The 25,389-nt window shown below is 42.6% G+C and overlaps 1 protein-coding gene across 2 annotated transcripts; it reads right to left on the reverse strand.

The window, feature by feature from the left end:
* Nucleotides 1-386: 386 nt before the first annotated feature.
* On the reverse strand, nt 387-25,389 carry LOC117399081 (kinesin-like protein KIF22). 2 transcript variants are annotated; one of them, XM_059012248.1, is made up of 14 exons: nt 25,246-25,389; nt 23,415-23,625; nt 21,896-22,023; nt 19,331-19,491; nt 16,467-16,676; nt 15,284-15,514; nt 13,710-13,863; nt 11,500-11,614; nt 8,566-8,698; nt 6,211-6,376; nt 5,667-5,740; nt 2,895-3,086; nt 2,292-2,351; nt 387-568 (listed from the first exon to the last, which is right to left on the reverse strand). In XM_059012248.1, exons 2-14 carry the CDS (start codon nt 23,621-23,623, stop codon nt 539-541), a joined length of 1,863 nt encoding a protein of 620 aa, XP_058868231.1. In that variant the 5' UTR covers nt 23,624-23,625; nt 25,246-25,389; the 3' UTR covers nt 387-538. The 2 variants fall into 2 exon arrangements, with proteins under 2 accessions (XP_058868231.1, XP_058868230.1); XM_059012247.1 differs by having other exon boundaries at nt 23,415-23,649.

Genomic DNA, 25,389 nt, shown 5'->3' on the forward strand with positions numbered 1-25,389 from the left:
TATTCCAATTTTACTGAGAGTCGTTTTATGCCACTGCATTAAGATAGATAAATAAATACCCGCCCAGATCCTCTCAGCAGCTACTACACTTATACATTTCTCTGAGAGTGTAGATCTCACACTCACAATGTCAACAACAAGGCTTTTGAAATGTTTAAACCACAACAGGATTGATATAAACAGATTCAATATGTTAATATCAGCTGCTTGTCTTTTTTTTAATGAGTTGTAATGTATGTAAGTGTCGGGTGTATCTCTCTCTAATCGTGTTGAGAGTGTGTTTCGTTCTCTTGCACTCTTTGTAGGTCAGACCCTCCCCTCCTCGCTCTCCTCCTCCCTGTACCTCAGTTTTGTATGAAGAGTTATCGTACGCCACACACACAAAAAAAGGTATAAATTCCTTTATTAAAAATGAACAGAAATAAAGGTTAACATAAATAAATATAAAACCACAACTTTGCATTTTAAATACACATAGCGGCAAAACAAATAAATAAATGAAAATAAATGTATGCACAAAATGAAGACGCTGAAGCAGTCAGTGTGTGATCGCACTCAGGATATTCACCTGTGAGAGAGAGAAGGAGAGAGATAGAGATTAATTCACATTTCTATAGTGCCCTCATCACAAGGATTACAAGTTTGTAAATGCGGCACAGTATTTAGTGTAGAAAGACGGTTCAGCTGAGAGAATGCAAATACTGAGCTTAAGATTTGATTCAGTTCTTAATTCCATCACACACACCTCCCTTAACATTACGGTTAGAGTTAGGGGTGAGGTTAGGGCTAAGTGTTAAGGTTAGGGTTAGAGGTAGGGGTGAGGTTAGTTTGGATTAGGATCATAGAAGAATCGCATTAATTTCACTTTCTAACACTGGATGCTGTTGAAGAAAGCGTTTGCCCTTTAGAGTGCCAGTGGTGATGTCACTCCCCGTGACAGCGCTCTCTGGATCGGTGCTCCTTATGAACACAGAGCCCACAGGATGCGTTGCAAGCACTGTGGTGATGTCACTCCCCGTGACAGCGCTCTCTGGATCGGTGCTCCTTATGAACACAGAGCCCACAGGATGTGTTGTAAGCGCTGTGGTGCCATGGTCTAAAGCTGGGGTTACCAAACGTTTTGATTGGCGACCCAAATGAACCCAGGAACAATGAACCCGCGACCCAAATGTTTCACTATTCGGTATTTTAACTTAAATACTTAACCAATCAAAAAGCGACGTTTCATTTATTTGTAACTGCACTACATTAGATAAGCATTCAGGCTTTGATAGTTTCACAGGTTGCTAAAAGGTTTGCTTTTATCAAATTCATTATTAGTACAAAATGGTAACAATTTTCAATTCAACATCAAGCATTGCAAACATACCAGCAACCTGTTGCAGATCATCAATAAAATCAGCAAGGGGGTGCTTTTTAGGGAACGCACCTCTTCTCGAAGCTCAAATAGACGCTGCTGCATCTTCCCATGGGAAAGCCAACGTATTTCAGTGTGCATTAATAGCTGTTCATGATCAGCTTCTAATTCACAGTGCAAATCCTAAAAGCAACGTGCATGTAAAACACCGGTCTCAACACAGTTCACAGTCTTAACGGCTGCATTTAAAACATCATGAAGCTCATCAGACATGTTCTTACAAGACAGAGCTTCACGATCTAGAAAGCACTGGTGGCCAGGATTTCACTGCACATGTCGATTGTCACTGGTAATCATAGTTCCTCAGCAATTTCGTGTAGTTTTTTGTTTTTTGCAATATGCATTGCAACCAGGTAGTACACATTCATCGCCTTCTCCGAGACAGTGACTTACTTTTTTTTTTTTTTTAAGAACGTCTTGCTGTTTAGCTAATTGACCAGCTTTCTGCTGGATAAACTTGTGTCCGCAATCTGGATGCTGCGTCTCAAGATGCTGCTGCAATTTGAATGGCTTAAGGCTTTTGTGAGCCAGTACTACACAACAAACAACACACGGGTCATCCTCGTTTCCAACGCAAGAAAAAACAAAGTTAATAGAAGGTGGTAGGCAATAGCAAGAAAGGTTTTGTTTCTTTGAGCTGCAAGTAGGATTAGACAATTTTTTTTCATTTTGCATCCATTTTGACAACTCTTTTCAAAATCACAAATAAAAGCACATAAAATGTCCTCATGTGTTATTTTCCCGGTTCACATTTAAAAAGCAGAAAACTGGTGATAAAAAAAAAAAAAAAAAGTTGTATTGTTATTATTTGCACTTACTGTAAACTACACTGCATTTCAATATGAAGTTTGCATTGTAGCCCTGTACTGCATACCTTTAGAAATGAAGTTAGCAGCTTTGCCGAAATGCCTTCTATGTTTCCTAAATCTTCAACCTGCAAAAAAAGCTAACATTTAGAAGCTGTGCCTTAAAGCTAGTTAGTAAATGCAGAATGTGCTGAAATAAACTTAAGCACTCTCTATCCTCTCCCCTCCTTTCCCTCCCCAGCCTCTCCTCTCTCCCTCCTCCCCAGCGCCTCCTCTCCCCCTCCTCCTTCTCCCCCTCCTTCTCCCAAGCCCCTCCTCTCTCTCCAGCCCCTCCTCTCCCCCTCCCCAGCCCATCCTCTCCCTCCTCCCCAGCCCCTTCTCTCCCTCCTCCCCAGCCCCTCCTCTCTCCTCTCTCCTCTCCCTCTCCCCAGCCCCTCCTCTCTCCCCCTCCCCTCCTCTCTCTCCCTCCCCAGCCCCTCCTCTCCCCAGCCCCTCTCCCTCTCCCTCTCCCTCTCCCCCTCCCCAGCCCCTCCTCTCTCCCTCCTCCTCCTCCTCTCTCCCCAGCCCCTCCTCTCTCCCTCCTCCCTCTCCCCAGCCCCTCCTCCCTCTCCCTTCCCTGCCCAGCCCCTCCTCTCTCTCCCTGCCCAGCCCCTCTCCCCTCCTCTCTGTACCTGTGTGAAGGCCCCGTTGATCTCTCTCCAGCCTATGATCAGCTTTGCCTTCTTGTCTCCGATCTTCTGCAATCCCTTCAGCTCTTTCAGGGATCCCGTGTTCAAGAGGTTCAGGATCCGATCCCGGGACCTCTGCAGGACCGCAGAGTCCAGCCGAGTCTCCAAGCTCTCCTCGTTTTCCGGGACGTCGGACTGGGAAGGTGAAAAAGGACAGGCAGCCACAATGAGACACAGTTTAATGAGGTCACCGTTTGTACAGTTAAGACTCTTTGAATATTAAGGAAAGAAATATCAAGTGATCAATGTTTCTGTATTGTAGTGATAACACATGAAGGGTTAAATCAATGAATCAATATGTAGCGCACTTCACAGCAACAAAGGCGTCTCAGCGTGCTTTACATCAAATAAAATGTACATAAATGAGAACATATATACACATAGATAAACTACATTCATGATTCAATTAAATACAAAACACTTAATTTAAAAGTATAAAGAAAACAACGTATCCTGAGAGATAAAAAAGTGATAATATTTGTATTGTAATATAAAGACCAATGAAGTAACAACACAGTACAAACAGATACCCAGTTAACCTGCTGCAGTTGTAAACTATTTATTTTATTTATTTATTTATTTTTAAATTTAGTAGTCACCAATTGTTTTTATCATTTTTTTCTCCCAATTTGGAATAGCCAATTATTTTTAGGCTCAGCTCACCCTGCCACCCCTGCGCTGACTTGGGAGGGCAAAGACAAACCCATGCTGTCCTCCGAAGCGTGTGCCGTCAGCCGACCGCTTTTTTACACATTGCAGGCCTGCCATGCAGCCACCCAAGAGCTACAGCGTCAGAGGACAACGCAGCCCTGGGCAGCTTACAGGCAAGCCCGCAGGCGCCCGGCCAGACTACAGGGGGTTGCTGGTGCGTGGTGAGCCGAGGACACCCTGGCCGACCTAAGCCCCCCCCCACCCCCCCGGGCAGCGCTCAGCCAATTGTGCACTGCCGCCTGAGAGCTCCCATCCACGATCAGCAGTGGAATAGCCTGGACTCGAACCGGCAACTATAGGGCGCATCCTGCACTCCACGCGGAGCGCCTCCTGTGATGTTTATGGGGAGGTCGTTCCACAGCACTGCAGCCAGACAGCTAAAGCAATGAAATGCACTAAATCACACATGGGAAACGGGGAGCCACACGGTAGTTTATGTAATTTTTTATATTTTCTTTTAATTTTTATTAATTTGTCCGATTTTCTCCCAATTTTGGAATGCCCAATTATTCAACCCGGCTCACCGCTGCAACCCCCGAATTAATTCGGATGAGATAAGCACTCGCGTCCTCCGAAACAAGTGCAGTCAACCATCCGCTTTTTTTCGCTCTGCAAGCCCGCCGTGCAGCCACCTCAGAACTTACAGCGTCTGAGGATCACGCTGCTCTGAATTACAAGCCAACCCTGCAGGCGCCTGGCCGGCCACAGGGGGTCACTGGTGTGCAGTAAGCCAAGGACTCCACAGCCAACCTAACCCTACCCAGCCCAGACTTGCGATTTAAAAGCCCATTTAGTTGTTTCACAGGAGAAAGTCCTGTAAATGAAATCAGTTTTACTATGAACGCGCTTCTTAGCTGTGATAGAGACACGAATTGGCTTAACAGGGATCAAATGAATTCTTAAAGCAGAGTAGAAAGGTTGGAGTAAAACAATGAAAATCAGAAGCCAGTTATAAATACATGGAATCTATTAAACTAGAGGATCATTGAATCCTATCTAGAGGTATCATTGCAAAAACTGGATTTCTGTATTACTAATAATCTTTGAATGCTAATCTTTGAATAATGTAAGCTGTAATAAAGAAGTTTGATTGAAATGTACTCACCGTTGTCAAGTATCATGAACAACATGGCTTAATAAAAAGTAACGATTACTAGCTGCTTCCACAGTCCCTACATAGCCAAGTAAGAAATATCAGCTCAGCTGTATTGTTGTATACAAGACAGAACAAGCATGCTCATGTTGGAGACAAAATGATTCCTTTTTGCCCTGTTCTCATGCACTCTCAATAAAGGAGTTCCTTTTCGAATTAATAAACTTCATTTCTACAAAAAATTCAGGACTGAAAGGTTTAAAATAACCTTTTTTTAATGTATTTCAGATTATCATCATCATTATTATTATTATTATTATTATTATTATTATTATTATTATTATTAATAATAATTAGTCATTTAGCAGACGCTTTTATCCAAAGCGACTTAAGAGACTAGGGGTTGAACTACGCATCAACAACTGCTGCTGCAGAGTCACTTACAATAGGACCTTGTTTCTTTTTTTAAATTTTATTTTTTAAATTTTAGTCGTCGTCAATTTTTTACCCCGGTTTTTCTCCCCAATTTTGGAATGCCCAATTATTTGTATCCCATTTCACCGCTTGCAGCCCCATGGCGACTCGGGAAACGGAGGCCGACACACGCATCCTCGGAAACATGTTCCTGCCAATCCATCTTTTTTCGCACTGCGGATCCACAGCGAAGCCACCAGATCTATAGTGCCGGAGGACAACACAGACCTGAATGGCTGCACTGCAGACCCGCAGGTGCCCTATCAGCCACAGGGGTCGCTGGTGTGCGGTGAACCGTGGATTCCCCCTTTATACCACAGTAGCGTTATGAAAGGAGAGAACTGTGTTTTCACAGCACGATTAGAGAGACACACCCAACACTCAGAAACACACATTCGTCAAACGTTTGTCCAGTACAAGTCGGCACATCCTCTCACCTCGGATACCTTCATCTTCCTCTTCTCAGCCTTGCAGGTCATTATGGAGGAAGACAGAGGCTGCACTGGACACACTGCAGGATACATTAAAAAAAAAGAGAACCAAAAACGTACAAAAAATATTAACACAGCACATCACAACGACTGCAGTGCAATTTAATTATACCATGAAAAATAAAGAAAGTTAGTAGTTGTTTGTGTTACTTTAATATATAGCACTAGACCCTGATAGTGATGTTATCCAGCCCTCTGAAATGTCTTTATAATATACAGCACTAGACCCTGATAGTGATGCGATCCAGCCCTCTGAAATGTCTTTATAATATATAGCACTAGACCCTGATAGTGATGCGATCCAGCCCTCTGAAATGTCTTTATAATATATAGCACTAGACCCTGATATTGATGCGATCCAGCCCTCTGAAATGTCTTTATAGTATACAGCACTAGACCCTGATAGTGATGCGATCCAGCCCTCTGAAATGTCTTTATAATATACAGCAGCCCCTGATGTTGCTCCAGTATTCCCCCTGCTTTCTCTTACCCTGCTGTGAAGCGACGATGGCTCGCTGTCTCAAGGGCTTGGCCGTGCTGGTTTTGCGGTGCAGGGGAATACTGGGAGCAGCAGCAGCGGCTTTGCGAGTCTCTGCCAACAGAGACTGGGCAGCCAGAGCTTGCTCTTCCAACTCCTTCTGCTTCAATTGCAGCTCCTACAAGAGAGGAAAATAGAAGAGAGAGAAAAAAGGAGGACAGCACAAAAGAGAAAGAAAGAGGAGAGAGAGAGAGAGAGAGAAAACAGGCTGTTGAATAGAGGTGGCCAAAGTTGGCCCTTCCACACCTGGTATTTGTTCCAACCCTATGTTGAATCATTTAATTGAACCTCCATCCAGACCCTGAAGTCGGCCATGATCCCATTTTAAACCCTGGAGTGCAATAAAGGCCCTCCAGGACTGTGATTGGACACTCCAGCTGTTGAAGGTAAAACCAAAAAGAAAGGAAGTCAAGCTGACAAGTCTTTCAGCCATTGCCTTTTTCCTTGGGGCATGAAGTCAATTAAAAGATTCAACAGGTAACTACAAGTCTGGATGGGTTTGTACTGTGCGAATGCCAGAAGTTTAATACTGGGGACATTCACACATTCCTGTATATCTTTAAGTCGAGTTAGAATCCTTTAGTTTATAGTTAACTCACTTTGTAAGCATAACACTATTTTTTACTTTAATTCATGCATTTAATTGTTATTTTATTATATTGTTATTTATATTACCAGGAGTTATATTCTCCTCATTTTAACCTTCAGTAGATAGATAAATAGATAGAGATAGAGAGATAGATAGAGATAGAGAGATAGATAGATACAGTGCAGTGAAAAAGTATTTGCCCCCTGTCTGATTTTCTGCATTTTTGCATATTTGACACTGAATGTTACCAGATCTTCAACCAAAATCTAATATTAGATAAAAGGGACCCTGAGTGAACAAATAACACAAAAAATTGATACATATTTCATTTATTTATTAAAGAAAGTTATGCAACACCCAATGCCCCCGTGTGAAAAAGTAATCGCCCCCCTTAGACTCAATAACTGGTTACGCCACCTTTAGCAGCAATAACTGCAACCAAACGCTTCCTGTAGTTATTGATTAGTCTCTCACAGCGCCGTGGAGGAATTTTGGCCCACTCCTCCATGCAGAACTGCTTCAACTCAGTGACATTTGTGGGTTTTCAAGCATGAACTGCTCGTTTTAGGTCCTGCCACAACATCTCAATGGGGTTTAGGTCTGGACTTTGTCTAGGCCATTCCAAAACTTTAAAATTTCTTGTTCTTCAACCATTCTGATGTAGACTTGCTTGTGTGTTTCGGATCATTGTCTTGCTGCGTGACCCAGCTGCGCTTCAGCTTCAGCTCACGGACGGATGGCCTGACATTCTCCTGTAGAATTCTGATACAGAGCAGAATTCATGGTTCCTTCAATGATGGCAAGGCATCCAGGTCCTGATGCAGCAAAGCATCCCCAAACCATGACACTACCACCACCATGCTTGACCGTTGGTATGAGGTTCTTACTGTGGAATGCAGCATTTGGTTTTCGCCAGTCATAACTTTTGACTCATCTGTCCATAGAACATTGTTCCAGAACACTTGTGGAACATCCAGGTGCTTTTTGGCAAACTTGAGACAAGCATTCATGTTCTTCCTAGTGAGCAATGGTTTCCGCCTTGCTGCTCTGCCATGAATCCCATTTTTGCCCAGTGTCTTTCTGATGGTGGAGTCATGAACACTGACCTTAGCCGAGGCGAGAGAGGCCTGCAGATCCCTGGATGTTGTTCTAGGGTTCTTTGTGACTTCCTGGATGATTTACGCCTTGCTCTTGGGGAGATTTTAGCAGGACGGCCACTCCTGGGAAGATTCACTCCTGTCCCAAACTTTCTCCATTTTGACAATATGGCTCTGACTGTGGTTTTGTGGAGCCCCAGAGCCTTAGAAATGGCTTTGTAACCCTTTCCAGGCCGATAGGCATCAACAACTTTTTTCCGGAGGTCTTCAGGAATTTCTTTTGTTCGTTGCATGATGTGCCTCTAGAACCTGTGTGCAGACAACTTCACTCTGATGGTAAGGGCCAAAGCCAGTCAGATTTATATTGGGCAGGGCTGGCCCAAATCAGGCCTGGTTGTTAACCAAAGTAATGAAACAGCTGACCCTAATTATCCCTTTAATTGGGTTGAGTTAACTAGGGGGGGCAAAACTTCTTCACACTTGAAGATTGCATGTTTGATTACCTTGCACACCAAACAAATGAAAGAAGCACCAAACTTTGGTGTCATTTTTTCTCTCAGACTCCCTCTATATACTACTACAATCCACAAAAAAATCTGACCAAATGCAGTGTGTTTTCACCTTGATCTCCTGTCTGCTCTCCTGCACAGTGCGCAGCAGGTTCAGCCTCTCCTTCTCTGGGGTTCCTTTCATCATCTTCTCCAGGGTGAGCAGCCTCACCATCACCGAGGGGTCAAACATCGCCACAGGGGGGCTGCAGGAGAGAGAGACAGAGAGATGAGAGAGAGAGAGAGAGAGAGAGAGAGAGAGAGAGAGAGAGAGAGAGAGAGAGCGAGAGAGAGAGCGAGAGAGAGACACTACAGCTATGGCCAAAAGCTTTGCATCACCCGACAGAATGAAATAATTCTGCTTCATAAAGGTTGAGTGAAACCTGCTGAATAATGTTAAGTTAACATATTTCAATTACATACCGCTTTGTAGTTTTCCATATACTAGAACGAAATGCTGACAAATTGAAAAACGTGACATTTCGAAATCCAATACCCTGCAGTTACTTTAACCCTCATCCATAACTACAAAAGGTAACACTTTCAATGGAGTCAAATAGACAAAACCAATGTTCCCTCTCATTTTTTTTGTACTGAGTGAACTACACACTTCTCTGAGCACTACTTTTCAATGGGCAGCTTAGCGGAATACTAAATAATGGTTAATATAATATAAACTGCCTTACTAAACAATGATTACCAGCAAATGTGACTGTCGGTAAATGCAACACATACTGAAAAATATCAGCAAGAACAAGGCACTATAAATGTTCATATAAGGTTTTAACATCGTCTGACCACACTTGCCATCCTTTCAGCACCTTCCTATTAATTACCAAACCAAAAGAAATAACATATCGCACTCACGCACTGTATTATCTATAATCAAGGAGAAACGCAGGAAGCACACACCAGTGCAGTTATCAAAGTCTACCTACTACTAGAACATAACTTTCCTGCATTTCTATTATTTTTTATTTTAAATTGTGTTGTAAAGATGTTGCCATCTCTTCTAGTTTAAAGATAGTGAGGTCACTTGTGTTGTAGGGATTTATATTTCTATGTACTAAAAATATACAATTTATTCCCTTTTTTTCCTTTTTTTTTTTTTTTAAATAAAAGAAATTCCGCTTAACTTTGCAACAGTGTCATACCCTCCTATATGTTCTTATTTCCTTTGTGTTTGTTGCTTGAACTTAACATGCAGTCCAAATGAATAATAATAATAATAATAATAAAAATAATAATAATATTATTATTATTATTATTATTATTATTATTATTATTATTAAATAAATGATTTGCAAGCGCCGTCTTCTCATCAGTGTCGATAGATGAGTGGGTGGGCACTGAACGTCTTAAAACACACTCGATTGGCTATTGCTGGGTACCTCTTTGTTTCTCTTAACCAATAGGATTTCCTCGATGTCCAAACCGATAGACGCAAAGCAGGTGATTGATACCTCCGCGGCGGTGCAGCATTTATATCCAGAAAAAAAAAAATATATTTTTAGGGTCCTAAAGCTAGAGGAGTGCTGTGCGTGAGATTTTATTAAGTGAGCGTGCACGGCGCATGCGCGCAGCGTAGAGGGAACACTGGACAAAACGTGTCGGCTGGTATACTGTGGCTGTATTGCAGGGCTGGGAATCAGACTCCTATTACACAGCAGTGTCACCCATTCCAGGTTTTACTACCAGCTTGATTAGCCCCCAGTGTGTCTAGGCAACAAGCTCAGGTGTATCTGATTATTAAACTCCTAGTGAAACCAGGAATGGATCAATCTGCTGTCTTATTTCCATCCCTGTGACCCATATACAGTACATACAAACACCAGACCACCACAATGCATTCGCTACACTTTGACCAGTACTGTAACACAAAATGTTTGCAAGCAACAAATGCACAGATAAATAAAATACCTCAATATGTTCATATAGGTTTATTTGTTTTTTATTAGGTCTCGCTCCTAAAATTGTAGGCAATGCAAAACTTTTGGCCACGGCCTTTGGTGTCACTTACAATTGTAATTGTGTAATTTGTAATTGCAATTACAATGTAATTGAAAGTGATGGATTACAGTTCAATTACACATTAGTCATTCTACAGCATGTTCCTGTATTTGTACCTGTGATTACTATTGCTGGGTCATTTAAAATAAACATGTCAATGTGGGAGGTAGTTTATGCTACTTTTTAGTGTAATTGTAATTATATTTACTGCAGCATAATTATAAACTAATTGAACCAATCATAAATTGTTCAGCATTTATAATTGGAATTATAATTGACCCCAGGTTGAATGGAGATCATTAGTAATTCAGAATTTTATATTATCAATGTTTATGGGCATGAAGCATTCATGGGAATAATAGTCTTGAATTATTTAAGGTGTGTGTGTGTTTGAAAACACATTGGTACAGTAACTTGTAAGACCTCTTTCATATAAAAACAGTTTGTGGTTCTAGGTGCCTAAAGAATGCATTTACATTTGGAGGAAAGGATAGCGTCTGCTTAAACTAGCAGTCAGTTCTGTGGCGAAGTCACAGGACAGTAAGGACAGATAACATAAAAAGCACGGGGAATAGTTATAATTGTTATTAGTCATTTAGTAAACGCTTTTATCCAAAGAGCCTTAGAGAGTCACTTCCAATAGGACCTTGGTTTTACATCCCAAGGAGGTTCAGTGACTTCCTCAGGGTCACACACACACACACAGTGACTCAGTGGCTGAGCCGGGATTTGAACCCGGAGCCTCCTGGTATCAAGCCCTTTTCTTTAACCACTGGACCAGCAAGCCTGGGAGTTTGGTTTCCACCAGAACCCCTGGCTTTCCCATATAAGGGGTTATAAATGTTCTTTATGTATGCGTATGGCTTTATCAAATATGTAGTTATTATAAGTAAATAATAACGACTGTTAAAATCTGCATCTCTGTGCGACGTGTTGTTTACTCTCCGTCACCTTTGGGCAAACCCTTGAAATCTTACAAGAGGGTGACTGTCTCTACCTGCACGCTGTAGGAGAGACATCGGAAATCTCAGCGCTGCTGTCACGAGACTCCTTGGCTATCTTCTTGAGAGCGTTTCCATTGGGAGCTGCTTCTTCTCTCGGTCTCTTCAAAGCTGTGTGAGAGAGAGAGAGAGAGAGAGAGAGAGAGAGAGAGAGAGAGAGAGAGAGAGAGAGAGAGAGAGAGAGAGAGAGAGAGAGAGAGAGAGAGAGAGAGAGAGAGAGAGAGAGAGATGTATACTTTTTTACACAGAGAATTGTGAGGGTCTGGAACCAACTCCCCAGTAATGTTGTTGAAGCTGACACCCTGGGATCCTTCAAGAAGCTGCTTGATGAGATTCTGGGATCAATAAGCTACTAACAACCAAACGAGCAAGATGGGCTGAATGGCCTCCTCTCGTTTGTAAACTTTCTTATGTTCTTGTATACAGTGCTACCTTGTTATACCGCGGCCCGTTATATCGCTTATAACACGGTAAGGTCATGGCTCCCATTACCCCCATAATGCAACTTGACTCACAAACGTTTGGTTTTATTGTTGTTTTACATTACCGCATTTAAACCCATGTAAGTTGAAACTGGGACATACAGTACTTATAAAGCTCACGTGCTGGCACTGTATTTATTTTTTTTCTAAAAAGTTAAAACAAACTGTCTGTTAATGGTACAAAACAAGTACGAAACAATACAAGTGTGTAGAAACGTCCTTGGATTCGGTGTTATTGATTTACAGTTTGCAACATTATAAAAAATATACATAACTTAAATAAGAGTGGTGTACACTTTAAACTGGTGGAATAGCAGTTTCTATTATACTGTATATATTGTAACAACCCAGGATTTATACTGTTGCACGACTGGTCTACGGACGCTGTGTGTGTGTGTGTGTGTGTGTGTGTGTGTGTGTAACCAGGGAAGCGGTAAGCTAGCCTCAGACGGGACTGATTGATGTCCGGTTAGGTGGGGACATGAAAGCCCACATCAACGTGGACAGAGCTGACAGAGGAGTCAGACAAGCTGCTGTGTGAGACTGCAAGACTGTTTGCTGTTTTTGGTGTGGCCCAGGCTGACAGGGGCTGGGAATAATCATCCCAGTAAACTGTGGATTCGAGTGCTTGCAATATTAATTAGGCCACTGTAAATCGTTTCGGTAACAAATGCCAATATTCGTTATAAAGTGAAACACAAACTGTCGCGGTCTCCAATTACGGACCCCGACAACCGCATAACGGGGTAGCACTGTACTACAGCTCTGGACAAAAGTTTTACATAACCCTATAGAATGAACTAATTTTGCTTCCAAAAGTCGAATGAATAATGTTACGTTAGCATATTGAATTACACACCGCTTTGTAGTTTTCCTATACTTAATAGAAATACTGAAAAAAATGTGACATTTTGAAATCTAACATGAAATATTGTATTACCACTATGGCTTACGGTAGACTTTTTTTGCAATATCGTTTTGTAGTTCTTTTATTGCATGATTAAATAAAGTCTGAATTGTGTTCATAGTTTATTTTTTTTATTTTAAATAAGACTATGTGCTAAATCGACTCCTTGCATCAAAGAAACAAAATGAGATAGAAACGATAAAATGTAGAAATACTAAAAAACTGCTCAAGTAACAAAGCAAATCAATACATTTAGATGTAGAGATATTTGAGTTTCAGAAATCAGGGGCTGACAATCAGGGGAGGGTGGCTGGTGTCGATCGGGCTGATTTACCATTCAGAGTGAAGAAGCAGCTGCTTGGGTTTGTGATGATCACCGCTTTTTCTTCAGACTCTGCAGAGAACAGCAAACGCACAAACCCAAGCAGCTGCTTCTTCACTCACTTCACTCTGAATGGTAAATTCTCTCGTTGCACAGCAGTTTCATCCGTTCCTGGTTTCACTAGGAGTTTAATAAGACACACCTGAGCTTCTTACCTAGACACACTGGGGCTGATCAAGCCGGTAGTAAAACCTGGAATGAGTGACACTGCTGTGCAATAGGAGTCTTGTTTCCATCCTTGTAGCCCGATCAACAGCCATGACCCTTCACCTGATTTCTGTGGAGAACTTGATCCCAATAATGGTAAATCGGTTTGTGCAGCTCTAGTGAACCCGCCCCTTCCCAGCCCCACCCCACCCCTCCCATCCCCACCCTCAGCCCCTCCCATCCCCACCCTCAGCCCCTCCCATCCCCACCCTCAGCCCCTCCCCTCACCGGCAGTCTGCAGCGTCTCTCTGGTGAAGGGCTTGTTGATGACCTGTTTGGATTTAGCAGCAAAGTTGAGAGCAGTCAGCGTGTCAAAGTAATATTTCTGCTCCGGGGCGATGTTCGTGATCATCACACTGTGAGCTGAGCCACCCAGGGAATCCTGCAATCAAAACACAGAGAATTAAACCGATAGGAAAAACGAGAGAGAGAGAGAGAGAGAGAGAGAGAGAGAGAGACACACACACAGTTGTAAGGTTTTTTTGCATCTCCCGATAGAATGCACTAATTTTGCTTCATGAAGTCCAGTGAAACCTGTTGAATAATGTTATGTTAGCATATTGAATTACATTCCGCTTTGTAGTTTTCCCATATACTTAACAAAAAACTTCCGGTAAACTTTTGCGATATCATAGAGAGATATATATAGGGACATATGGAAGATGCAAATGCATGATAAAGTAGTCTCATATGAGGCTAGTACAGGGGTGTCATTATATCACCTTCTCCCGCTTCTCCCACGCTACTCCACTGGCTCCCGATCACCGCTCGCATCCAGTTCAACTTGTACTAGCCTACAGATGCCTTGACCAGACTGCACCCAGCTACCTCCAGACCCTCATCTCTCCCTACACCCCCATCCGACCTCTCCGCTCCGCCTGCACTAGAAGACTGGCTGTACCTCCTCTACGCTCCCCTGCCTCCAGAGCCTGCTCCTTCTCCACCCTCATCCTGCAATGGTGGAACGATCTTCCTACAGATGTCATGGCTGCCCAGTCCAAGACCACCTTCCCGCGCCTCCTCAAGACACACCTCTTCAGACAACACCTGTAAAACTCTCCCCTTCAGGACAATATAGCACTCTGCTGTTAATGCACTTTAACTTGCACTTATCTGCTCCCTATTTTACTGTATTTAATCCTGCACTTAACCCAATCTGTAGTATTTTCTATTTCACCTGCACTCGTATCTAACCCTGATGTAACTATCAACACTTATCTGCTCTTGAACTGCCACGATATCAAATTGTACCATGTTCTGTACTTGCTCTTGTATAGGTAATGCTTTCTCACCTTAACTCGAAAGCTTCTATTTATATTTTTGGGGGAAATTGTGGTTTTCCAGCCAAGATCATCACTGAATCCTGCATTTCTAATATACAGAAAGGCTGCTTATATAATAGTAAACATGCAGGGGCTTGCTGGTCCAGTGGTTAAAGAAAGGGGCTTGTTACCAGGAGGTTCAAATCCAGGCTCAGCCACTGACTCACTGTGTGTGTGCGTGACCCTGAGCAAGTCACTTCACCTCCTTGTGCTCCGTCCTTCGGATGAGACGTAAAACAAACGCGGTCCGATTGGAAGTGACTCTGCAGCAGCAGCGATGCATAATTCACCCCCTAGTCTGTAAGTCGCTTTGGATAAAAGCGCCGGCAAAATGACTAATTAGTAATAATAATAATAATAATTAGCAGATGACAGAATTCCTCTGGTCCTCACATCACCCTACCAACAGAAAAATACAGACAATGATTATTATTATTATTAGTAGTAGTAGTAGTAACTCTCTCTCGGTCTCTGGTTTACCTGCAGTAGTCTGGTGAGCTTGCTGTCCCTGTAAGGTACTCTGGCCAGACCCTGGTTCAGGGAGTCCACCACCTTGCTCAGCACAAACAGGGAGGAGTTGATAGCCCCGCTCTCCTTCAGCCGGATCCCCTGGTTCCCGGTCCGCCTGTTATCTTCCGAGCCGGCCAGGTCTATCAGGTAGAGCTTCCCAGTGAGCTGTCTGAAGGGAAGAACGCGCTGGGACTTGACTACCTGAGAGAGGAGAGGAGAGGTGAGAAAGAGAGTATTAAAACACACACAGCAGCATGTTTATCCTGCCAGAATGAGCCGGTCTGAAGGGATTGCTATTCTACACAGTACGAAAAAGCAGCGATCAAACCCGAGCATCTGTTTCTTCACTCTGAAGGGTAAATCAGATCGCTGCTTTTTCTTCAGACTCTGCGGAGAAGAGCGATCCACACAAACCCAAGCGGCTGCTTCTTCACTCACTTCACTCTGGGTTCTGCGGGGAGATTGTTTGAATAATCGTTTGGTACAGCACTCGTTACAAACATTGCCAAGATGTTGAAAACGTGTTTCATTCTAAAGTTTAAAAACCTTTTCATAAATGAAATATTAAATAGCTGAAAAAAAAAAAAAGTCATTTTCGACAATATATTTAATAAAAAATGACATTGTTGACATTAGGCAGGTTGAAACATTGGATCCTTTTTAGTCTGAACTGAAAACATTACTTAAAAAAAATATATATATATGTGCTGAGTGTATGGTACATAAGAGCTCTCCTGCTTTGTTTTAAACTTTGCACAGCTCTTTGGGTTGCCATGGCAAATGAAGGGTGCTGCATAAAAATACATTTCATAGGGTGTAGGGCCCTATGATATATATATATATATATATATATATATATATTATATAAATAATGAAATTAGCAGTAGAGCATGAAGCTTGAAAACGTACATATTTGAAGGGAAATTTGCAGAATGTTTTGTCTTTTCTCTCAGATCAATTTTTGTTCTTGCAATCCCATTCTGAATAAAGATTTTGCACATAATTGTTAGGCTACCTAATTGTTAGCACTGCAGCAAACAATTGTGATTCAAAAACAATGAAAACACAAATAAATAGATAAACATGAAAAACAAACAGAAATACTTCATAAGTTTTCAGGGAGCAAATCCGAGTGAAACCCCCTGCCTCTCACCCTGATCAGCAGCACCGTGTGGCTCCGGCTGGACCGCGTGTTCAGTTTGGTGCTGGCCATGGTGCGGTTCTGGCTGGCTGGGAGGAAATGGCTCTCAAACTCTGAAAAGGAGCCGATGGTTCTCTGGGTTAGGCCCGGGATCAGGATGTTTTTGTCTTTATCCTCTCGGATCGGCAGGTCCTGGTCCTGGGGCTCAAGCAGGTCCAAAACCTGGAACAATAAATATAAAGTTCAGGCCCTGGTATTGTCCCGCCTTGATTACTGCAACTCCCTCCTAGCCGGCCTCCCTGCCTCTGCCATCCGTCCACTCCATCTCGTCCAAAACTGCTGCTCACCTTGTCTTTTCCCTTCGTCGTTTCTCCCACGCTACATCGCTGCTCCATTCTCTGCACTGGCTCTCTATCGCCGCCCCAATTCAAAACTCTTGTACTTGCCTATTCTGCTCTCTCCTGTCTCCAGACTATCATTTCTCCCTACACCCCCTCCCACCCCCTCCGCTCCTCCACCACCTGGCAGACTAGCTGTACCCCCACTCCGCTCCCCCACCTCCAGAGCCCGCTCCGTCTCCACCCTTGCCCCTCAGTGGTGGAATGACCTACCCACAGATATCAGGACTGCTCAGTCCCTGACGACCTTCCGGTGCCTCCTCAAGACACACCTGTTCAGACAGCACCTGTAAACCTCACAACTCTCCACTATACTGGACTCTATGGCTCCCAGTTGTTCCAGTACTTGCATCAGCTTGTACCTGCACTGATCTGCTCCAGACCTTGTCGTATTCTACTACTGCTAATTATAACCACCTCCTGTATCTTGTACTTGATTTTACTCTTACAGGTATCCGATTTCACTTTCTTTTTGTGATTGCTCTTACTTGAAATCATTCTCATTCACTCATTCTTATCCACTACGGGCTCTTAGTGGACTTTACTCGTATAAACAGATATCTTTACTATTAAATCGAACTCACTCTTAAATGTAATTATTTACTATATTCTCTAGTTTGCTCTTATTTGAATTTGATGTTATTTGCCATTGATTTTATTGTACTTTATAACTGCTCTTATCTGTAATGTGATATTCTGTAATGTGATACTTTGTAACAATTGTAAGTCACCTGGATAAGGGTGTCGGCTAAGAAATAAATAATAAAGGTGGAAATAAGACTCCCATTGCATAGCGGTTTGATCCATGCCTGGTTTCACTAGGAGTTTAATAATAAGACATACCTGAGCTTGTTACCTAGACACACTGGGGCTAATCAAGCTGGTAGTAAAACCTGGAATGGATCAAACTGCTGTGCAATAGGAGTCTTATTTCCAGCTCTAAAATAAGATGATGATTTTCTGTTTCATTCCTGAAACGTTTCAGGGTCATCCATGCTTGTTCACAGGTTGAACATTTAGGAAAATAACTGGAAACCTTAGAAAAACTGCATGAGTGCGTGAGGCGATGGAATGGCGATTGTATTAAATTTTGCTCTTATGCTTTTGCTCCCTCACCGGTACCTTCTCCTTGTATATCTGTGTGAATAGACATTAACACACACACCCCCCCCTACACCCCCAGACAGAGACACACACCAGAGTCCTGCAACGGGTCGGGAGCCCGCGGGTGACCTGCAAAGCAGGTCGGGATGTGAACTTTTTTGGCAGTTTGCGGTTCGGGTCAGAAAATGTAATTTTCAGGTCTGAATTTGAATCACCAAAAACCTTTTCTGTTCATTACAGCGTACCCATCTGTAAGATCCTTTTATCAGGTCTGCTTGGTGATATTAAACATGTCTGTGGACAAGGTGAAACAAAAGATAGCGCAGGGTTTATATCGTGCAGTGGATAATAGTGCGAGAGGTAAGAGTGGAATTCTTTTGGAATCATAACGAATGAAAATAATGAGCATGTGACTGGGTTCGTTGCATCATATTTTTGTGCATGGTATAAACTCTGATATGAGTGTGTGAATGTGAGAGCTTGAGAGAGTCAGTCCGCGCAGGCAGCAGGTAAATGACAAACACTTGCGGGTTTGGGTCGGGTTGCATTCCTATATTTGTGGGGACTTCTCATTGACTATCTCTATATTTATTTACTATTCCTAACTCCAGTCAAACAAAACTCCACACAGGGTGAAAGTCAACAACAAACAAAATATTTGGGCACTTTATTCGTTTTAAAAAACAGTAATGACTGTTTAATATCTGTTTAAACACTACAAGGACGGTAGGTTTTTATTTATTTATTTTTTTTTTTTAAAAAATTTAGGTCGTTGCCAATTAGTTTTTATTATTTTTTCCCCAATTTGAAATGCCCAATTTTTTTTAGGCTCAGCTCACCGCTACCACCCCTGCGCTGACTCGGGAGGGGCGAAGATGAACACACGCTGTCCTCTGAAGCGTGTGCCGTCAGCCGTCCGCTTCTTTACACGCTGCAGACTCACTGTGCAGCCGCCCCAGAGCTACAGCGTCGGAGGACAACGCAGCTCTGGGCAGTTTACAGGCAAGCCCGCAGGCGCCCGGCCAGACTACAGGGGTCGCTGGTGCGCGGTGAGCCGAGGATACCCTGGCCGACCTAACCCTCCCTCCCCCCGGACGACGCTCGGCCAATTGAGCGCCGCCCCCTGGGAGCTCCCGTCCACGGTCGGCTGTGGAATAGCCTGGACTCGAACCGGCGACGTCCAGGCTATAGAGTGCATCCTGCACTCCAGCGAGTGCTTTTACTGGATGCGCCACTCGGGAGCCCTCATAAGGTAGGTTTTGTCAAACTTTCCTTTCTTGTGGAGACTTTTTTGACCCAGCAAGCACTATAAACTTGCCCAGAGACACACACACACGCCCTCCCTCCACACACACAGTCAGTTACATGTGGTACCTTCTCGTTGTAGATCTCCAGGTAGGACATGCTCACACTGTGCTCCCAGTCCTGGCTGGCTGGCAGGCCGCTCTCCTCCCTCACCATCTGGAACACGTCCCTCACAGCCCTGGGGATCACTCCCGGCTCCTCCGCTCCGCCCAGCATGGTGTGAGTCTTACCTGAGAGAGACACACAGAGATTATACACACACACACACACACACACACAGGTCACAGCCCTGGGGATCACTCCCGGCTCCTCCACTCCGCCCAGCATGGTGTGAGTCTTACCTGAGACACAGAGAGGGTCATTACAGGAGGGAGCTCCATACACCTAATACACACACACACACAGGGATTCATTCATCTACATTACAGGAGGAAGCTCCATACACCTGATACAAACACACACACACACACACAATGCACGGTTACTCCTGACAGGCACACACACACAAGGCATTAGTGCTCTCTAGATGACAGGACAGAGCTCCACACTGCACTGTTACTCCCGACACACACACACACACACACACACATAGATTCTGAGGCGCTAAAACGCTCCCAGTGTTTAAGATCCTACTACTTCACCTGCAAGGCTATTCCGTGCACTTATAACTCTCTGTGTAAAAAAAGTGCGTCCTACCTTCCGTTCTAAACTTACTTTCTCAGCTTCCATTTAACGCCTCTTGTTCTACTGTGCTGAATTAGAAGCAATGTCTATGGGTTAACTTTATCTTTTAGGCCAGGGGTTCCCAAACTGTGGGTCACGGGAGCAATGACATTCTATGTATTATTTTCGATTAATAGCTAAAAGCAAGTGCCGGCGGCAGCTGTAACTGTAGAAAAATAAAGTGTAGCAAGGGAGTTATTGGCGGACTGTCAATCAAAGCAGAAATTCACAAATCAGAGGTCACAGATTGATGCCTGTAGGCAGGATGGAGAGCGAGGGCTCTGACAATAGGGCAGTGTTAAGGTCATGTGACAGTTCTGCTGTAAAAAGTGTGTTCAGTGTTAATAAAATTACAATATGTCGAATCCACAACCAAATAATACGCTTTGCAAAGTATAAAAGAACAAAACAGACAGCTGCAGGAGTTTGAACTGTACCACAGGCTCAGCTTTGAGGTGCTGGAATGGGTTTTTTCTTTTGTAGAAACGTTTTCATACTAACTTTTGTACTTGATAACATTCATTTAAAAATTCAATTGGTGAATACGTTTCTGTGACTAATTAGCTATTCACATTTAAAATATTGAGTACTTTGATGTATGTTTCACTGTTAACTAATTCAAGTTATGAATCAAAGTGATAAATCTTGTTACATACCGGTAATTGACTTATTAAAATGTTTGGCTATCCTGCTATTATATTGATTACTGGCTCGTTCACAGTCGTCTTAAAATAACGCTAGAATATGTTTTGTTGAAGAAGAAGAAGAAGAAGAAGAAGAAGAAGAAGAAGAAGAATACGTTTTTTGACTGATTCGGGATCAGCCTAGTTGCCCTTCTCTGTACCTTCGAGTGCAGTGATGTCTTATCGGACTTACTACTCTTACAAGCAAACATTTTTACTATAACTTTAACTGCTCAGTTGAATTCGCTTTCAATTGATTTCCATTACACGAGAGTAGATGTTAAAACTTCATGCTGATTTGAACTCGGCTCTCGCCAAGATAAGCACCAACTAAGACGTAGCTTTACAGTAAACTAATGTGATCCATCTGTGTCTCCATCCATTTGCGTTTCCTTCCATAAGATGATGTAGATATCCTTCTGTCTGGTGTTGATGGCTGAAGTGTAATGCTGCCTTCAGGGATCAGCTTATTTGCCTCCCTAGCGCATCAGCACACACAACGGCTGCGATGCTGGCTCCGGGGATCAACCACAGTGCGGTCTCCTCAGTGCATCAGCATGACAACCGTCTGGATTTAACTAAGTAGGGTACATCTCTGGGGTCTTCAAGTGGGCATCTTCCTCGGTGTTTCGTCGACTAGCCCACGACACCTCAAGAGGGCTCGACGGTGATTCTGGCGTCCCAGCATCACCCCCCTCCGACCCTTTATTCATTATTTGCTCTTATTTGAATTTGATCTTATTTTCTACTGATTTTATTGTACTTTATAACTGCTGTTATCTGTAATGAGATACTTTGTACTGTGATATTTTGTAACAATTTTAAGTCGCCGTGGATAAGGGCATCTGCTAATAAATAATAATGATAATAATAATAATAATAATAATAATAATAACAACAATAATAACAACAACAACAACAACATCAGAAATGTTTGTGAATGTGCAAAGGCCATTCAGCCTTATTGAGATCAAACTCTCCACAGAAAATCGGGCGCCGACAGTCGGGTGTGGGTGGCTGGTGTCGATGGGGCTGATTCACCCTTCAGAGTGAATTAAGAAGCAGCTGCTTGGGTTTGTGATGATCGCTGGTTTTTCTTCAGACTCCACGGAGAACAACGACCCACACAAACCCAGCAGCTGTTTCTTTGCTCTGAATGAATCAGCTCGATTGACACCAGCGACCCTCACCTGAGGAGAGCTCGACCGGGATGATCGAACGGACTCACCTGCCCCTGTCGGCCCGTATGCGAAGACGCTGGTGTTCTGGCCAGTCAGCAGGTGAGACAGAACCGGCTTCACTGAGCCGGTGTACACCTCCTGCTGAGAGGAGTTCTCTCCATAGAACGCATCAAACCTGCGGGGGGGGGGGGGGGGGGGGGGGGAGGTGGGGAAGAGAGAAAGAAAGAGAGAGAAGGAGAGAGAGAGAGAGAGAGAGAGAGAGAGAGAGAGAGGGGAAAGAGAGAGAAAGAAAGAAAGGAAAAAAGAAATTAACAAAGAAAGAAGAGAGACAGGCAGTCAAACAGAGTGCATTAGAGCCAAGGGGCTACTTAAATGATATTTCATGACTAAAAAGGTACAAATAAAAAAAATAACAGAACAGATGACACAAAGACTGACAAACATTATTTTCGTGAAAACAGCCCATGAATGTACTGGGAGGGGGGTGGGGTTCATAATAGTGTTGGGAAAGACACAGCGACAGTTGTAGGTTTTGGTAACAAAGAGGTTCCTCAAAAACAGCCCCCAAAATCCAGCTGCTTACTACTGAATTCAGGGAGTGAAACAAGACTCCTATTGCACAGCAGTGTCACCCATTCCAGGTTTTACTACCAGCTTGATTAGCCTCAGTGTGTCTAGGTAACAAGCTCAGGTGTGTCTTATTAAACTCATAATTAGGCCAGGACACAGTAGAACCTGGAATGGGTGACATTGCTGTGCAGTAGGAGTCTTATTTCACTCCCTGATTTAAGGCAAAGAAAGGCAAGTCTCATTCCCATCGCTGTCGCACTACTGCAAGGTTTCTGGTTTTCAATCCAGCTGAGCTCTCAATTAATTAACTAAACCCTTAATTGAACTCATAATTTTGCTTAATTAGACTTTTTTAAAATTGTTCTCAGCTCCTAAAATATATATATATATATATATATATATATATATATATATATATATATATATAATCATAGATTTCAAGTTACTTATACAATTTTACAGTTAACTTGACATCAGCTGTTTAAGACCTGAAAACATTATTTTTTTTTTATTTTTTTAATTAGTTCAATTAAGGGTCTAGTTGAGTAATTGAGAGCTCAGGTGGAACAAAAGCCAGAAGACACAGGGGGTCCCCAGGACCGGGTTTGAGAAGCCCTGTATTGAGTGTTTAATTAAACAGGGGTCTCAGACTCACTTCCTGGAGTGGGCCGCAGTGTTTCCTGGCTTTCGTTCCAGCCTGATCTCTCAATTACTTAATTGGTCTAATTACTTGATTAATTGGACACTTAACACGTCTCTCTCCAGGCCTCAAAATGTTTCATAGGTTAGTGTACCTTGAATCAAGCGTATTTTCTAAATCAACTACAACTGACCTTGAAAAAAATATGAAAACATGTCCAATTGAACAAATAATTAGATCAATGAAGTGAATGGAGAGCTTAAGTTGGAATGAAAACCAGGAGACCATGCATCCCTCCTGGACTGGAGCATGACACCCCTGGGTTAGTAGTTCTAGGTGAAGATGGGCAGCCTTACTGGTAGCTCATGGTTTCCATGGTGTTCCTCCAGTTAAGGATTTCGAGGGACTGGTTTCCTGTACCCCGCACGCACAGCCCCTCCTTCCCCTCATCATCCCGGCTCATATAGGGGCGCAGCCTCACCGACACTCGAACCCGAGTCGCTGCCGAGTGAGACGGCTTCTTCACCAGCCCGGCTTCGGCCAGGCTCACCCGCATCGCTGCCATTGCTGAGGGGTTGGGGGGCAGGAGACCTGGGTTCAATGGTTTTAGTCGCACAAGTAGCAATGTAAAATTACAGTTTGCATCAGTTATACACATTTTGTTATCACTTTGAAATGCTATATTGCCCAAGTGTATCTCATTTTGTTTATACTTTAATGTTTTGCATATAATTTGCATAATTCGTGTATTTTCTCATTTCTGCCCATTTTATTTGATGCAAAGTGCTTCGAGGTGCCTTTATTGGTGCGAAGTACGCTATAAAAATTGACTGATTATGTATGTACAGATATGCAAGAAGTATTGAAACCTTCCTGACACTTTCCGAAGGGAATGTAAATTAACTGGTACGTCTACGCTGTTTCTGCCGAGTGCTCTGAAGCTGACCTAGGGTCAGTGACAGATGTAACTGTGCAATTGGTAATCGATTGAGATCAAATGTAACTGTATTTGAACCTCTGTACACCTGTGTAATCGTAGTTTATACCAGGATATGATTATTATTATTATTATTATTGTTTATTTAGCAGACGCCTTTATCCAAGGCGACGTACAAAGACTAGGGTGTGTGAACTATGCATCAGCTGCAGAGTCACTTACAACTACATCTCACCCGAAAGACGGAGCACAAGGAGGTGAAGTGACTTGCTCAGGGTCACACAATGAGTCAGTGGCTGAGGTGGGATTTGAACCGGGGACCTCCTGGTTACAAGCCCTTTTCTTTAACCACTGGACCACACAGCCTCCTTGAAGTTCAGTTACACATTTATTTGTCATAAGATCCCTGTTCTTGCATTAACCGCTTTTGGTGAAACCCCTAATAATAATAATAATAATAATAATAATAATAATAATAATAATAATGTCTAGTATGTATCTGTACCTGTGATTATCATTGTTGGGTTATTTAGAATAAACACATGAATGTGGGGAGTTGATGTTACTTTTTAGTGAAATCATAATTATTAGTATAGTAATTTAACACAAGAGCACTGTAACTGCAATGGCAATTTCAGCAGAGTGCAGCATAATTGTAACGAACTGCAATTAATATAATTGATAACTGTCATTGATGTTACTGTACCGTCCGTGTACACCTAATGTAATAGCAATTAGACATTTTGAAAATATTTTGCCAGCAGCTTTTGGGCTTATTTATTTATTTATTTATTACCAGTACAAATGATACTGTCAATAAGACACCCCCCATCTCAGGGCTTAAGAAATAAGAATATGTATGTTATTGTAAATTTAGAGGCGGGGAAAATAGTATTTTTTTTTTTACTTTACAATTCTTTTTAAATCAATTTCCAATTCCCATTTAATCAATTCAAACACAGCATTGATCAAAATTGCAACTAGTAGCATTCTGTCAAAACGAGTTTCTCACAGCGGCGACAAATGACTAAGACGCTGTTCGCCAATGAAATCGGCTTCAATTGAAACTCCAGTTGGACAGTCTTCAATAAATAAATAAACACACCTTTTAAACGCGTGTTCTCAATCGTGACACGTATGCTATTGGTATTTCAAATATCTTGTGAAATGAAATTGAAATAAAGAAAATTAAAACGTAAACATTGAGTCGGCCGCTCACAACAGAAAATAAGAAACACACCTAAACTTACCTTATTTATAAAATTCTCTCGTCCCGTTATCGCGAATTCCTTTTTTTCTTCTATTCCAGCTTATATTTGATATTTTTTGTTGATATATTTTGGTTAAAAGTCGTTTTAAAAACAGCGTTTTCTTATCTCACGAGCCCTCTGTTC

Source organism: Acipenser ruthenus, chromosome 44 (assembly GCF_902713425.1).
Source record: "Acipenser ruthenus chromosome 44, fAciRut3.2 maternal haplotype, whole genome shotgun sequence".
NCBI lineage: Eukaryota > Metazoa > Chordata > Actinopteri > Acipenseriformes > Acipenseridae > Acipenser > Acipenser ruthenus.